Source organism: Varanus komodoensis, unplaced genomic scaffold (genome assembly GCF_004798865.1).
Source record: "Varanus komodoensis strain SLA01 unplaced genomic scaffold, ASM479886v1 scaffold55, whole genome shotgun sequence".
In the NCBI taxonomy this organism is placed as follows: Eukaryota; Metazoa; Chordata; class Lepidosauria; order Squamata; family Varanidae; genus Varanus; species Varanus komodoensis.
The window spans coordinates 568,268-583,114 of record NW_025336157.1 but is presented as its reverse complement, the minus strand read 5'-3'; the positions used below and the strand labels follow the sequence as shown (position 1 = coordinate 583,114).

Genomic DNA, 14,847 nt, shown 5'->3' with positions numbered 1-14,847 from the left:
GGCGGGCGCGGGGGCCGCGCTGGGGGCCGCGCTCGCCCTGGAGGCGCTGGCGGTCCTGCTGCTGCGCCCGCCCGCGGGCGGCGGCCGTGACGGGCCCGGGACGCTGCCGGTCTGGCCGCTGGCCGCGCTGCTGTACCTGCTCGGGAACGCGCTCGAGAACGCGCGGCGCTTCGTCACGGCGTCGCCCAGCACGCGCGAAGTCATGCTGGCGGGGGCGGGGCGAGGATGGGAGTAAGTGGGCGGGGCGCGGGCCGGGAGCCAATCGAAGAGGGCTGTGGGCGGGGCGACGGGCCTCAAGGAAGCGGCGGGAAGAAAGGGGCGGGGCGTCTGCGCTGCCTTGCGACTCTGATGACGCAATTCGAAAGACAGTCGCTGCAGGAAGCCGAAGTTTAGGCTCAGAGGCACCCTGTTCTTCGTCCGATTTAGTTTTTTCCAGAGGGCGTGCGACTTGATTAGCCTGGCCCAGCAATAAAGCATGCGGTTTTTCGATATGACGTTGCTTCATGGGGGAAAGGCACTCTGCACCTGCCCAGAGATACCTTGCATGTTAACAGCATGTTGATGCTGTTGATTCCCTGCATGCAGTTGCCCACACTCACCCAGAGTTTCTGAAAATCGGGGAACCTGGAGCAACTGGGATGCATGCAGCCCACCTGCTCATCCTGCCACGTTAGGGGCTTTAGGGTGTCACACTGATTTTTCTGGAATGGTGGTTAAGAGGGGCATCAATTTATCAAGAAAATGAAGCGCGGGGGGAACTGTGTGTGCCCAGAAGTGCAATTCCACTTGCTAAATTCCACTGTAGCAAATGCAATGTCAGTGGCAAATTTGGCAGGGTAGGGTGTGCCTTCTGGTGGGTGTGTGAGGAGAAACCCCCCAGATCCTCAAAAGGAGCTTGCCCTTCGTTTGCACGCTGACAGGCTGCCTTTCTCTAGGATTTCGGGCCATTTTTATTTTCCTTCTGCATGAGGCAAGGGGAAGCAATGGATCGTGTGCATGCAAAACACGGTGAGCTACAGCTGCTTCTGTGCGACTGTAGTGTGAGGAAATCGGTTATACGGCTGCGGCCTGGCAGCACCCAGCTCCTCTTCTCTCTCGCAGTTACTGCTACTCCTGCCAGTCCCATGTGCCACCTCGCTGCAGCCACTGCTTCTGCTGCAACGTCTGCGTCCTGCGCCGCGACCACCACTGCACCCTGCTGGGCCAGTGCGTGGGCCACCAGAACTACCGGTACTTCCTCTGCTTCCTGCTGCACTGCTCTGCCTCTTTGCTCTGCGGCTGCCTGCTCAATGCCGACGTGGTCGTGTCGCTGCCGCAAGAGGACGTCCCTGCACAGACGATCCTGCTGCTGCTCTTGCCCTGGTTTATGTTACTGATGGGTAAGGCCAAAGGAGAGATGTCTGTTTTCTTTCCTTTTTTTCCGATTTATCTCCTGCCTTTTTCCTACAAAGGGCTCAAGGCAGCTTACATCGTTCCCCTCCTCCATTTTATTCCCACAGCAACAACCCTGTGAGGTAGGCTGGGCTGAGCCTCTGTGACTGGCCCAGAGTCACCCAGTGGGCTCCATGGCCGAGCGGGGACTCGAACCCGGATCGCCCGAGTCCCAGTCCCATGTTCTTCACCACGACACCACACTGGCTCTCTTTGAGGTTGTACAGACCCAGCTCAGGAATAGCCTCATGGCTGAAAGCCTTATCGGATCTTAGAAGAGCAGCCCCGATTTTGAGGATTTCTCTAGGGCTTAATTATGCACAGGGGCTTAAGCTTCACTCTGAGCCCGTTTTCAGCATCGGCACTCAAGCATACTGATAACTTCATCCAAAAAGAAAGGCATAGGATGAGAGAGTTGATTTTTAATACCTTCTCAGAGTGAAGCTCAAACAAACAAGGAAAGGTTTAAAGATGGAACTGTTATAGGGGAAAGCATTACCAAGTAATCTGAGAAAGAGCGTTTGTGTATTAGGGTCCAGTTTTGTAGACGGTGTTAAGTCTTGTCATGAGACCTCAGTGGTGAGGACAAAGACCTGGATCTCTCCCTTTTACTGTTTTCCGGATCAGGCAACTTGCGGACTCTTTAAACATCTCTTCTAGGGCAGGTGAACATCACAGCCTTCGTCTTCGCATTTGTGACCGATGTCTGCATCGTGGGCTTCCTCTTCTCCACGGGCTTCCTCATCTTTCACAGCCTGCTGGCGTTACGCGGACAGACGACCAAAGAGTGGTTTGAGGAAGATCGCCGGTACGACTTGGGCTGGAGGGGCAATCTCCGAGAAGTCCTGGGGGAGCGGTGGCACCTTGTATGGCTGGCGCCTTTCGTCGCTTCCCCCTTGCCAGGGGACGGAATCGCCTTCCAAACGAGGGTGCCGCAGATTTGATCCACTTCTCAACACCTTGACCCCTGAAGGTGGGTTTCCTGGTGCAGGTGGGGACTCCTTTCTGAAAACGGCCTTGCGGCGGAGGGGTCAGCCAAGGCCAGGCAGCCAGGCAGTATTGCCGGCACCTTGGTGTGGTGTGTGGGGGAGGGGAGTGCCGAGTCAGGCCTCCCCGTCAACAGTGAAACAGCCGCTCGGATCATTCGCAACGATGGTGTTCGCATCAGGAGGCCCTCCTGCGTGGCAGAAACGCTCCATTTGGACCCCGGACTCTCCAGATCCGTTCATGGGTCCTCTCTCCCTCCAGATTTTTGTCCTGCGCCATTCGAGGGACACCGAGTCCTGGCGTGGGAGCACTGGCTGCCTCCGCTCAGGAGCAGGCGCATGGGAAGATGAGTCCTCTGCCCTTTTCTCCTCCATCTTCAGAAGTTCTTTCCGCTTTTTGGGCACTGGTCGTGGAAGCAGTCTTCCTGCAGGGGACACGCCGTCTTTCGCTTGCATGATCTGGAAGGAAGGCAGTGGGTATAGGGTTTGATCAGCTGCACAGGCCAAGCCTGCCTGGGGGCTGTTGCTGGGACCAGGTTTCTCGGTGCTTGCCGTACTGCTCTGGCTCCTCCCCCCACTGTGGAAGGTCACAAACCAGTCCTCAGGCCAGGTGGGACCCGAGGATGGACAGACACACAAGGCCGGGAAGTGCCGTGGGGATCCCGGGCCAAGTCCGAAGCCAGCAGAGCGGCGGCGTCTGTGCCTTGCGTTTCCTTCCCCCCCGTGGCTGGTCTCCCCCGAGCAAAGAGCGCACGCATTCTGCCAAAGCAACCAGCACAGCCTGGTGCGGGATGAGCTTCTGGGACCGTGGCATAACGTGCTGGCGATGTGTACCAGGCTGTTGCCTTACAACACCCAGGATCTTTCTCCGTGTGGCTTCCAGATGCTTCAGCCATACTGCCCGTTGAACTCTTCCAAGATATTCTCTGGCCTCCCACTTCCGAATCTGCGCCACCTGAAGGAAAGGCCTGCACCGTGTAGCCCACAAGGTCGGCTCCTGGACAGGCGAAACGGGAATTCTGGTCTCGGGTGTCGCTTTCTCGGATGTGTTTCCAGCAGGTACGAAGCTGCGTTGTGCCAGCCCGGGCCTTTGGTGCATAAAGCCCTGGATTGCAGCTCTCGTGAGTCCGGTTCCGTGGGACTGTCCCAATAAAGGTGCCAGCGATGGAAAGTGAGGCCTTACGCATGCAGGACAGGAACTCTGCCACTGACCCGCTTGATCCCTCCCTGTTCCCTCAAAGGTGGTGCATCAGGGCATCTTTTGCAGGAGAATGTTTGGAGGCGCAAGTTTCCTGCGGAGTTTTGCTAAGCGGCAATAGGCAGGGACAGCACTCGCTCAGCTTCCTGGAACCACAATCATTTCAGGCCGCAAACACTGAAATTTCAAACTGTTCCCCTGAAAATCCTTTTGGCGATTCCTCAAGTCTCTTAGATGCTGCCAGCCCCCTATTCCTTGGGGTTGGCTTTGATCTCGCAGTAAGCCAACTGCCGGGGCGAATAAAACCCAGACGAGGCGGGTTGCAAGAAACCCAGCAACAGTGTGAGGTTCTTGATACCTTTCCTGGAGGCCCCGAGTAACATTTGTTTTGAAGAAATCGACGTCACAAATTTGACGGGGGTAGCTTGGGGCAAGCGGGTGTTTTCTGTTTCAGCCTTTCTCTTGACCTCCTTTTTGTGGTAAAACATGTCTTTTGCACATTAAAATGCTATGTGAAATCATTAGTCATGTTGTGACTTTTGTAAGATACGTGTGTGTACACACTGATAAGCATATGAGAGAGAGAGAGAGAGGGAGGGAGAGACATAGATGGTTCGGTGTAAAAATAAATACAAGAATTGCTTGCTTGGACTTGTAGCTTCATAACAGTCACTCTCTGGAATTCCCTATGGCTACGTACCCGGCAGGTGCCCTTCCTCTTGCATTTTCAGTACCTTCCAAAAATAAACCTTTGCCAACTGGCATGCCCAGGAAAGTATTCTTGTCCTCTGAACAGATCTTAGAAATATCTTTATGCGAATGAGTCAAAAATGAGAGGCAGTGTAGCAGTTGCAGTGTTGGAGAGACCTGGGAGATCCGGTTCCAGTCTCCATTTGGCCATGAAGCTCGCCGGTTGACTGGGCCAGTCACAGAGGCCCAGCCAGCCTACCTTGCAGGGTTGTTGGTTGCTGTTGTGAGGATGAAATGGAACCGGTGACGCTACCTTGGGTTCCTCCCAAGAGGGAAAAGGGGGCCCATAAATGCAATGGAATAATGTTAATAATCTTACAAGTCAGACCACGGATTTCCTGAATGGAGGAGAGTTTGGAAGGAGACGGGGAACCTCGCAGGTGTTCTCAGATAGTTCTGTTGACCTGCGAGGTTCCCTGTCTCCTGATTTTTAAAAACATATTCTAAAAATGTTTTAAACATGTTTAAAAACATGGTTTCTAAAAAAAAAAAAAAAATAGGGTATTGTGCTGGAAAGTGAAGGGCGATTCTCTGGTACTTCATTCGGGTTCAACATGTGCCGTCCTGCTTCAGCTCCTGGACAAGCTAATTTTTTTTAGTTTCGCCAGTCTGACTTCTGGGAAAATGCCTGTTTTGTGACTGAAGTTACTCAGCAAGGCAAGCCCGTTCCTACAGAATTTTAAATGCACCACCAGCCCATGATGTCCGGGACTTTCTAGGGCCGCTGCCACTTTTGCTGAGAAGGTTTTGCCGTGCATTTTGTCCGGAGAGAATCGAATTCTGTTTGAGATTCTGTTTAAGAACCTTCTTGCAAAGAGCATCATGGAAGAGGCAGCTTTTCCGGCTCGCTTCAGGCCTAGAAACCCCCAAATGTCGTCTCTGCCCGTTCACATCGCTTGGGGTGGCTGAGGCGAAGCACCGCCGAAAACTGGTCCTGGGATCGAGGCCAAGCTCCAGCCGGCTGCTATGGCGACCGCCCGGCTGGGGAAGCCATGTTTTGTTCCGCAAGCCCCCACTGAGGCCTGTTCTGGAAGCGGGCTTGTTGCCCTGGTGACGGGAGAGCAGCCGGTGCCATTCCATGTTGTCGTGGGCGCCATGTTGAACCCACATCGCCAGTCGGTGCTGACCAATGCGTTTATCAAGACCTCCGCAGACCCCAGGACCCGGACGCCCGGCACCATCTATGAGCCGAAGGGGCAAGTCCGGCTTTTGGGGCTGCTCTCCGAGAGTTCCCCTTCACAGCAGGTAGCCTGGAGCAGCGGGCGCCGGAGGAGGACGAGCCCTCCGTAGCCACATGCTCCCCACCCGAGGCGCTTGATGTCGCTGCACCATACGGGCGCCGAGGAAAGTGACCATGTGGGAAAGCTCGACAGGGCAGGCGTTACGGGACATGGTCGCACGGCGACCGTCATTCCCTCGGGATTCCTCAAGCTCGGCTTCTCTGTCTTTTTTGACCAGAAGATCCGGTATTCCTGCATCGAGACCTTAAGCAGTTACACTTGCAAGCTCATGTACTTGGGAGACTGCAAACCAGCCCATGAATAATGATAAAATTTGGGAGACAAGGACTGCTTATAAACGTATTTAGGCAGTGTAGCAGGCATGCGATCTAGACTGCAAGAAAAATTTAGGGTCCCAGCTTTTCTATTTTTGCTGGGCCCTTCAGACCTGCGATCAAATGGTGACCCAGTAAACTTGCCTATATTAGTACAGGCAAAACACCCTTTCGCACATTTCTTTTATGTTGCATAAGTTGTATTTTAATTTTCCTATTAGATATTGAACTCCTGCCTAGATTGTATGACTGGAGATGTCCCATTACCATATGCTAAGAGAGAGAATTTGTGGGAGCCAGCCTGTGCTGCTTTAGCAGTCTTGATTTATTATTGTGAATGTCCTTTTTGCTGCCTCTATTTTTTAACTTTTGAATTTAGAAAAGAATATTTCATGATTAAGGTTGCCATTCCATGCAGCTTTAGGCAGAAAAAGTCCTATTGCTCCCACCTGGCTGAGGAAATGCTGGGAGTTGCAGGCCTTAATTGCACCCCAAAAAAGGAGGAGGACAATTGTTTTTGGCTCTTCCAAAGTATAGAATGCTAACCCTTTTAGGGCACATTCCTGTGCTTATTTAGGGGCAGATAATTCCCAGCATGCCCCAGCTACCCCCTCCCCTTGTTTGGAGGCCATGCATAAGTTGTATATTTCCTATGTGTCCATGGATACGGTATATACCCATGTATTTATATAGGTTTTTATGAAAAGGGGAAAGGGTGTGCAGTTATATCCTTTAAAGTGACTCGCAAACTTGTATTAATGACTTGTTTTTAACCTGCTGGGAAACGGTGAGCATCTTTTGAGGTTCAGGAGAAGAGCAGGATGCGTGTGCCTTCCCTTTGGGGAGCACGGTTGCAGAGTCACCTCGAGGGTGTGTGTCTTTGGGGTTTGTCACAAGTGCCCCTGCCCAACTGCAGCCTTTTTCTGCACACGATTCAGGAGGACTATTTGGATGCCGGCGATGGGATGCTGATCTGCATGAAACGGAGAAAGAAGAGAGGTCCCAACCCGCCCAGGAAGGCCTGCCGGGGGCCTGAGAAAACAGTCCCCGCCGCCAGCAATGCCTCGGACATACAGCACGATCCAGAGCTAACCAGGCAAGTGGTCCGGGTGGCCTCGGGGCGGGACCGAGCTCAGCCCTGCGCTCCCAGTGCAGGCGGGGGGTGCGTGTCCTTCCAGGTACCTTGGCCTATAACTCCCATCACGTTGGCCAAGGCTGGCAAGACACGCAGGCCAGAAACATCTGGCGTGCGTCTCGCTGGTTTCGACCCTTCAAGAAGGGGTGTTCCTGGAAACTTTTCTGCTGTGCTAAAGAGGGTTTAAGAAGCTTTAGCTACAGCAGCAAGACAAGCGGAAGTGACCGTCCCGAGTGGGTGGGAAACGGCTGTGCTGAGACGCTGGACGCGATGCCGGGGCCGCCAACACGAAGCTGGCCGAAGCAGCCCTGCAGGCGCTCGGTTGTGGGGTGGAGTAGTGATCCGTCCCGCTTCCTAGTTTTCTGCTCAGCCCATGTGGGAAAACAAGCAGAAGGAGAAATTGAGTTGCCTTTTGGGGGATGAGGGGGGAACAGTTCTTTCTCCCTGCCCTGCCAAAAAAACAAACGCAATTGTAACTCTCATGCAGCCTTTGTTGTTTAGGTGCAAAGTCGTGCCCAAGGCATCATGACCCCATGGACAGCCTTCCTCCAGGCTCTCCTGTCCTCCACCAGCCCCCGGAGTCCACCCAAGCCCACTCCCACTGCCCCAGGGACCCCATCCAGCCCCCTCATCCTCTGCCGCCCCCTCATCCTCTGCCGCCCCCTCCTTCTTTTGCCATCTATTGTTCCCAGCATCAGGCTCTTCTCCAGGGAGTCCTTCCTCCTCATTTGGTGGCCAAAGTATTGGAGTTTCATCTTCAGTACCTGGCCCACGCAGCCTTGGGGGGAAAAGGACTAGCGGTCCCCAGAAGCTGCCAGTCGGGGCTGGAATAGCGGCAGAGCTGAGAAAGTGCTTCAGAGCAGCAGGAGATGCGATCTAGGTCTGACCTGAGCCCGGTTTTTCCCTAGGGAGGCTTGCTCCCTCACGCCACACAGCAGCCATGCGCCCCCGAGCCCTCCACCGTCACCTGAGACCACCAGGCCCTCCCGCCCAGGCTCCTTCCCGTTTCACTGGATGTGGGAACATGTCTCCGTCAAAGGCCAGGCCATGTACCAAGGGGCACCCCCCGAGAAGGCCAAGAAGAAGAAGTCCCCCCTGGCCTCCTCCAGCTCCGTCCGTGAGCCCCCCTGCGCGCCCCAGTCCAGCCCCGGAGCCACCGCTGCGAAAGAGACACGGTGCTTGGAAGGAGCCCGGCCCTCAGCCGGCGGCAGCCGCCCCTGTTGCTCGAGCCTAGCTCCCAGGGGCTCTCTCCTGTCGCTCTGCTGGACCATGGAGGCCCGGTCCGAGGCCCGGAAGCGCCAGCTGCGCCAGGAGCGCAAGCGCTGGCTGCACCTCACGCAGCAGCTCCTCAGCCTGGAGCAGCGCTGCCCCAAGCAGGAGAAGTGCCTCCCTGGCAAGCAGCTGGAGGAGAGGCTCCGCGCGGAGATGCTGTGCCTGGCCGCCGCGCCCGAGGAGCCCTGTCCCCAGGCGGAGAGGAGGGGAGCCAAGGCCGGGGCCCGGCCCGGGCAGGAGGGGCTGACGTTCCAGCCTGCCATCAACCGGAGGATCCCCGACTTCAAGAACCTACAGAGGCGCTTCCAAGAGCAGCTGGAGCGCAAGAAAGACCAAGGTGGGGAGCTGCCCTACAGGAGAGAGGCCGGGGGTGGCGCATCATCCGTCGAAGCCCCGGCCTCTTTTCCCACCCAAGGATAAATGGGAAGAGAACCGTAGAAGCCCCCTTGGTTCTCCATGATGGCTGTTCTGTTGTGTTTAGTTCTTTTAATGCCGGTGGACCTTTTGAATGTTGACCTGGAAAAGTAGGGAGGGGCTTTCTCCTTTACTCCCGAGAAGTCTCCCACCAGCAAGGGCTTTTTGCCTGGCCCCAGCCTCAGCCTGAGCTTCCAGGGGCAGGGGACTGCCTGGTGTCTTGGCATCCCCCCCAGAAGCAGGGGGAAGATGGGACGCTTTCTTTTCCAAGGGCTCGGGTTTCTCGGGCAGCCTCCCAAAATAGCCTGTCCCCTGAAAACATAGCCTCGGACAGAGTTTCCCCCAGGGCAGGGGGCTGATGGGGGCAGCAGAGAGAGTGTGCAGCGGCCTGCCGACGTCGCTCGCATCTCTCTCCCCTCTGCCCTCCAGCAAAGGTGACCGTCTGCAAGCCTTTCCGCCTTCACTCGGCCAGCGGCTCCCAGCCGCTCTCTGGAGAGGAGGACAAGGGGTGCCAGGAGGACCCCTTTTGCGAGGTCTGGAGGGTTCGCTGGCGGGCTCGGTCGTGCCCAGACTTTGGCCTTCCAACTGTTCCTCCCGTGATGCCCACCAAAGCCTCCGACAAGCGGCAGGAAGCCAACAGGTACACGCGAGCTTCTCCAGGGCCGGAATCCAGAAAAACATGACCAAAAATTGTTGCTTTCTTGCTTCCACATCCTGGTAAGAAAAGACCCATGGTGTTGAGGGTGGGGCGTGGGATGCAAATAAAACCTGGTCCATTTGTGGGGGTGGGAGCGCAAAAACAGACCTAGGAAAGAATTAAAATGTAACTAAATAGCAAGCAAGCTGTTGAGTTTACCATGGTTCTTCTCTGGGCTGAATATTAAGCCTTTTTTTTACAAAATGAATTTTTGAAGGGGGGAAATGCTTGTTGCCGGGTTTGATGAAATATAATGCAGAAACAAAACAAGCTCAGGTTACGTGCCTTTGTACCCTAGACTAACCCAGCCTTCTAGCGGAAGCTGTTAATTGACTGTTAATTCTACTTTCATTTTCATAATAGAATTGAGATATAAACGCTATGCAATTTCCTTTCCTGCCTTTACCCTACGTAGCCTCTAGGTGGCACTGTGGTATAGCAGAACGGTGCAAATACACAAATACACGCACTTTTGCTTTTGCAATTACATTTTCACCATTCTAAAAGACAACACATCAAAAGTGTTCTTTAGGTCCAGAAGCAAAACTGGACGGTAATGTCATCTATCGAACCCATAAACAACGCTGAATAGGGAACAATGAGTGCAAAATAATGTAGAAATAACGTGGTGCTAAATCTGGAAGCGCCTTTCTTGCCAGGGTAACATCTGTCGAGCTGGGAGAGGCGACGGCTGCGCAGCGTCTTTGGGCCGGTCGTCCCGTCCCTCGCGCATCTGCCACGCTCAAGGCTCCTGCGCGGCTCTTTCCTGCCAGGTTGCTCCTGCTGGAGTGGGAGCGGCGGGAGCGGCAGGAGAAGCGGCGAGCCGAGCTGCGCCGGGACAAGGAGCAGCGAGTGCAGCGCCAAGTGGCCAAGTGCCTGGCCGCTTACCGGACGCCGGGCCAGCCCAGCGCAGCGTTCCAGAGAAGGCGGGAGGAGCTCAGGTAGCGCACCAGGGCCGCTCTTCCCCCTCCCCAAAGAGTGCCTCTGCATTGCAGTCTGTTGTTTAATGCCTTATGCTCAAGTCCCATTGGAATAATTAATAATAATAATAATAATAATAATAATAATAATAATAATAATTGCTGCTCCAGCCCTTTACAGTGTCTCAGGGTGGTGGTAACATAAATAAATAAGACACCGCATCACAGTGATCTATAAAATTAATTTTAAAAACAACATTAGCTTTTGAAATACTGAGAAGATTAAAAGGTTTTTGCCCGGTGCTGAAATGAAAAAAGCATCCCTCTCCAGGCCCAGGTCATCTACAGGGCGACTGAGGCAGTTGCTGTTCCACAGGGAGGTCTGAATCCAGACTGAAACGGGCCCAGATGATCGGATTATGCAGCTCGAGGCTGCAAAATTCTGGCGTAATTTAATTTAGCTGTGCAGGGAAGCAGGGGAGGGAAGAATGCAGGGAAGGCAGCCAAGAGATGTGTGATGCTCCGAAGACCATTGTTCTTACTCCAGGATCAGCTCCCGTAGGGATATAGTCCTCGTTATAATTTAAGGCAGAAACCTTTCAGATCCCTAACTGCTGGGTGCCCCAGGTGTGGCCACAGGGCTGCACCGCCAGGAGCTGGAGATGGCACATGGTGGGAGCACTGGGAAAAGAACCGCCGCATCCCACACCCATCATCCTGTGGGCAGGAGAAGGGTGATTCTACCTCCCATCTCCCCCAAAGCAGTATAGTTTGCTCCGTTGCAAGACAGCTTCTTCTGGAGTGCAAGACTTGGCTGGAAGGGAAGGGAAGGGGAGAATTTACCAGCATCTCGCTTCTGTTTGCTGTGCAGGAGGCTGGAGAGGCAGCGGATGGAGGAATACTCACTGCAGCTTCAGAAGATGCACAACCGTGTGGAAAACAGGCCTTACCTCTTCGAAAGAGTCATGCAGGTAAAACGGCCGGATGGGAACAGGGAGTGAAGCTCTCCAGGCCACGCCCTGGTTAGTCAGACCAAAACCCGCAGCGTTCTCCGACCAGCAGCAGTGGGCCTCGGGTGCAAAGCCAGACCAAAGCCGCCGCAGGTGCTCGAAGGGGAATGCAACTTGCTTGGAAGGAGTTTGTTTGTGTATTTTCATTTATTTACTTTTTGTATTTGCGTGCTGTCCCATAGTCCAGGAGGGACTGCAGGTGGCGCAGTGGTTTAAACCGCTGTGCTGCTGGGCTGGTTGATCGAAAGGTCGCCAGTTCAAATCTGCACAACGGGGGGAGTTCCTGTGACTCCGTCCCAGCTCCTTCCAACCTTGCAGTTCGAAAGCATGCAAATACAAGTAGATAAAAAGGTACCATTTCGGTGGGCAGGTCACAGCGTTCCGTGCACTTCGGTGTTCAGTCATGCCGGCCACATGGCCACGGAGACTGTCTGTGGACAAACGCTGGCTCCCTCGGCTAGGAAACGGAGCTGAGCACCGCCCCCAGAAGTCAGGCATGACTGGACTTCACGTCAAGGGGAAACCTTTACCTTTTACCATAGTCCAAGAGCTCTCTGGGCAGCTCACAGGACAAAGAACAACGACATATCATACAACTGTAGTCAAATTAAAACTATAACATCTACAACCTCTTAAAATTCAATAATATATTAGCATGGCTTTTAAACTCCCAGGACAATCGGCATAAAGTGCGTCGTGGCGATCAAGGGCACGGAATGGGAGGGAGGGAGGGAGGGAGGAAGCTCACAACCAGCAGTGGTCGTGGCCAGTCCTGTGTGGAGTTAAAAATGCCAATGCTCAGAGCTCGGAAGGCCCCCCCCCCCCCCCCCCCGGCGGAGCCCTCCCCAACCTAGTCCGCCCTCTTGCCACCGTGATCCTCAGCCGTGCCCCGAAATGCCGCTCTTGGGGGCCCGCCCTCGTCATTACGGGCAGCTTTGGGTACCCAGCTGCTCTCCCCCGCAGGAGAACGCCCGCCAGGCCGTGCAGCGGCGCTTCTCCCAGGTCCTGGCTGCGCTGGGCATCAGTGAAGAGATGCTGTGGAAGCAGGCGGTGCGGCCCTCTAGCGGGAGGTCTTCGGCCAGGAGCACGTAAGGATAAGAGGGGCGGGAAGCACAGCGTGCCCATTTCCGTCCAGGTCACGGCCCTGCGTGCACCGAGGGCCAAGGAGAAAGCAGCTGCTGGGAGCAATACTAACCCTGCATCTCAAAAAGACTGATCCTTGAATGCCACACCTGGCAGGGAGGGTACCTGTGAACAGGGCTGCATCTAGCAGCAGGCAGATTGGACCGCAGCCCAGGGAATTTTATGTTATAATAAGCGTGTTTTTACGGCACTAGAACCCAGGCTGGGGTGCTGCGGACAAAGGACCGTCTGGTGGGCTAGCCGGGAGGCCCCGTCCAGCTCTCCAGGAGCCACCGTCCCCGTTTCCCAGGACGCTCTGATATCCAGGCCGTCACGGGCGCTGTCCCGTGCCTGCTCCTTGCCCAGCGCCTTTCCTGGAGGGGTGGAAGGACCGGGCCACCCGCTGTGGTCCCCTACCGGGCGACGCGTCACGCTCGCCAGCGTCACGAACGGCGAAGCCGAACGCCGTGCTGCTTGGAGGAGGCTGCCTGATAGCTTCTGCTCCCAAGGTCCAGCGGCACGAGCTTCCTGGGCTCGCCGGCGGGAATCTTTTCCCATCCCCCTGGGAGGTTCCCTGGGAGGAAGTTTTGCAGGCAACCCACTGAGCGCCCCCTTTCCAGAAGGAGGCATGTGCACTTGGGGGGCTGTGAGCGCCTCTAGGGGATCCTGGCCAGGGCGATGCTTGTCTTCCAGGCATAAGAGGACAAAGTCTCCGGAAAGCCTCCAAGAACAGAGCTGAGGCTGAAGCACGGCCAAGAGGGGATCCAGCAGCCGGACTTGCACCTCCTGGACCTGTAGCCACGAAGCACCTGGAAATAAAGCTACCTTTGTGTGGGGGGGAGAGACTCCCCCTCGGTCTCACTCTTCCTGCTCTGTGCGTGTGTGAGGGAGGGAGGGAGGGCGGAGGGCGAGGCCCACCACCAGGCCTGCCCCACAGGCTGTGGAACAAAACGCACGAGGGCCCCAGGGCTGGCCCTGCAGACCCTCCGGTGGCTCTGTCTCCAGGAGCTCAGCCTGAGTCCCACCACCCAGCGGGGCCGGCCCCTCAAATCCGTCCCTCCGGGCTGGCAGACGGCAGCGGGTGAGGTGCCGGATGACACTGGGGTGCATCTTGCAGAGCCGGTTCTCCCCGGGGCGGCAGCCACAGCAGCGGCGTGCGCGGAGTAAATCAGGCTCTGCCCATCCCTGCAGCAAGGCTGAGCGTCGCCGAGCATGTGCAGAACCTCATCCAAAGGGCCACAAATACAGAGTCCAGTGACCATATTTAAAAGTGCACGAGGAAAAATTCCTCTTTGGAAGTAAGCTAAATTATTTCCAATTGAATCAAAGGCCTTCAGGGGAGTTTATAATCGCAGTGCTGTAAAGCTGGCTTGGATTCTCGTCCGGGGCATAATTCGCCGTTATAACTGTAACCAAGGTACGCAGGAAGCGTAGGCTATTAGATGCTCAGAGAAAAAGAAATCTTGGAGGAAAGAGATGGCTTTTCCCGGAGTGGGGTTCACGTCTTTGACCCCCGAGCTGCTTTCAAGTGAGCTGGTTTTGACATTCGTATCCAGCCGCTAGAAGTGCCAATTGCAAAAGCAGACGGGCCTTCTGCAGTCTGGCTTTGCCCAGCGGCCCAAATAAAACTGTTTAAGGGACCCCCTTATAAAAGGTATAGTGCAGCCGTTCTTGGAATGCTTTGTACAGTTCTGGTCCACACCTGGCCTTCAAAGGGGGCACTGTGGAGTTGGAAAAAGGGCAGTTAAGAAGTGGGTTTACGGGTCATTTCCTAGAGATTTACAAGCCGGCCAACTCCAAGGCTTACAATCATTCTATTCAAAGCCATGCTTCCCTTCTCGTTGTCCAGCCCTTGCACTTTTACGTGATTGGGGTTCTGCTAATCTGGCTGGGACGTTTCAGAGGGTGGGGAAAGAGGAGCCCCTGGCCTTTCTCTCCTCTGCCCCATCCTGAAAATGAGAACACCCATTTTCTCACTCTCTGGGGTCACGTTCCCGAACTTGGAGGGCAGTGCGGGACTGGAAGGGCTTCAGGCTCCAGCCCTCCGGATCTAAAGCAGAGTTTTGGCAAGCTGGTGTGGAAGGGCCATGGCAGGGGGCCGCTGGTTCCTCGGACCACCTGCCAGCCGGCCCAGCTTTGTCTTTGCCGCACCACCGATGGCATCACAAAGGAAGGCGATTCCCCCTTTGGAAGGCTGGGGTTCCCGCATTCCAGGAGTGCCAGCTTGCATCTGGGCGGCACGAGGACAGACCCTACACCGAGAGGGCTGCTCACACAACCGCCAGCATGGATTACCTCACCGTCCCCGCCATGGCTTCTCTGGAGAAGGCCGTGCCCAAAGACGACCAGGTCCAGGT

General features: G+C 55.4%; 1 protein-coding gene across 3 annotated transcripts; it reads left to right on the top strand.

The window, feature by feature from the left end:
• The first annotated feature begins 185 nt into the window (after positions 1–185).
• On the top strand, positions 186–13,351 carry LOC123032691 (testis specific 10 interacting protein). 3 transcript variants are annotated; one of them, XM_044448789.1, is made up of 8 exons: positions 186–231; positions 6,859–7,016; positions 7,964–8,664; positions 9,171–9,381; positions 10,212–10,379; positions 11,230–11,329; positions 12,332–12,456; positions 13,184–13,351. In XM_044448789.1, exons 1-8 carry the CDS (start codon positions 226–228, stop codon positions 13,227–13,229), a joined length of 1,515 nt encoding a protein of 504 aa, XP_044304724.1. In that variant the 5' UTR covers positions 186–225; the 3' UTR covers positions 13,230–13,351. The 3 variants fall into 3 exon arrangements, with proteins under 3 accessions (XP_044304724.1, XP_044304722.1, XP_044304723.1); XM_044448787.1 differs by lacking the exon at positions 186–231 and adding an exon at positions 1,311–1,379 and having other exon boundaries at positions 10,098–10,379; XM_044448788.1 differs by lacking the exon at positions 186–231 and adding an exon at positions 2,340–2,404 and having other exon boundaries at positions 10,098–10,379.
• The last annotated feature ends 1,496 nt before the right edge of the window (positions 13,352–14,847 follow it).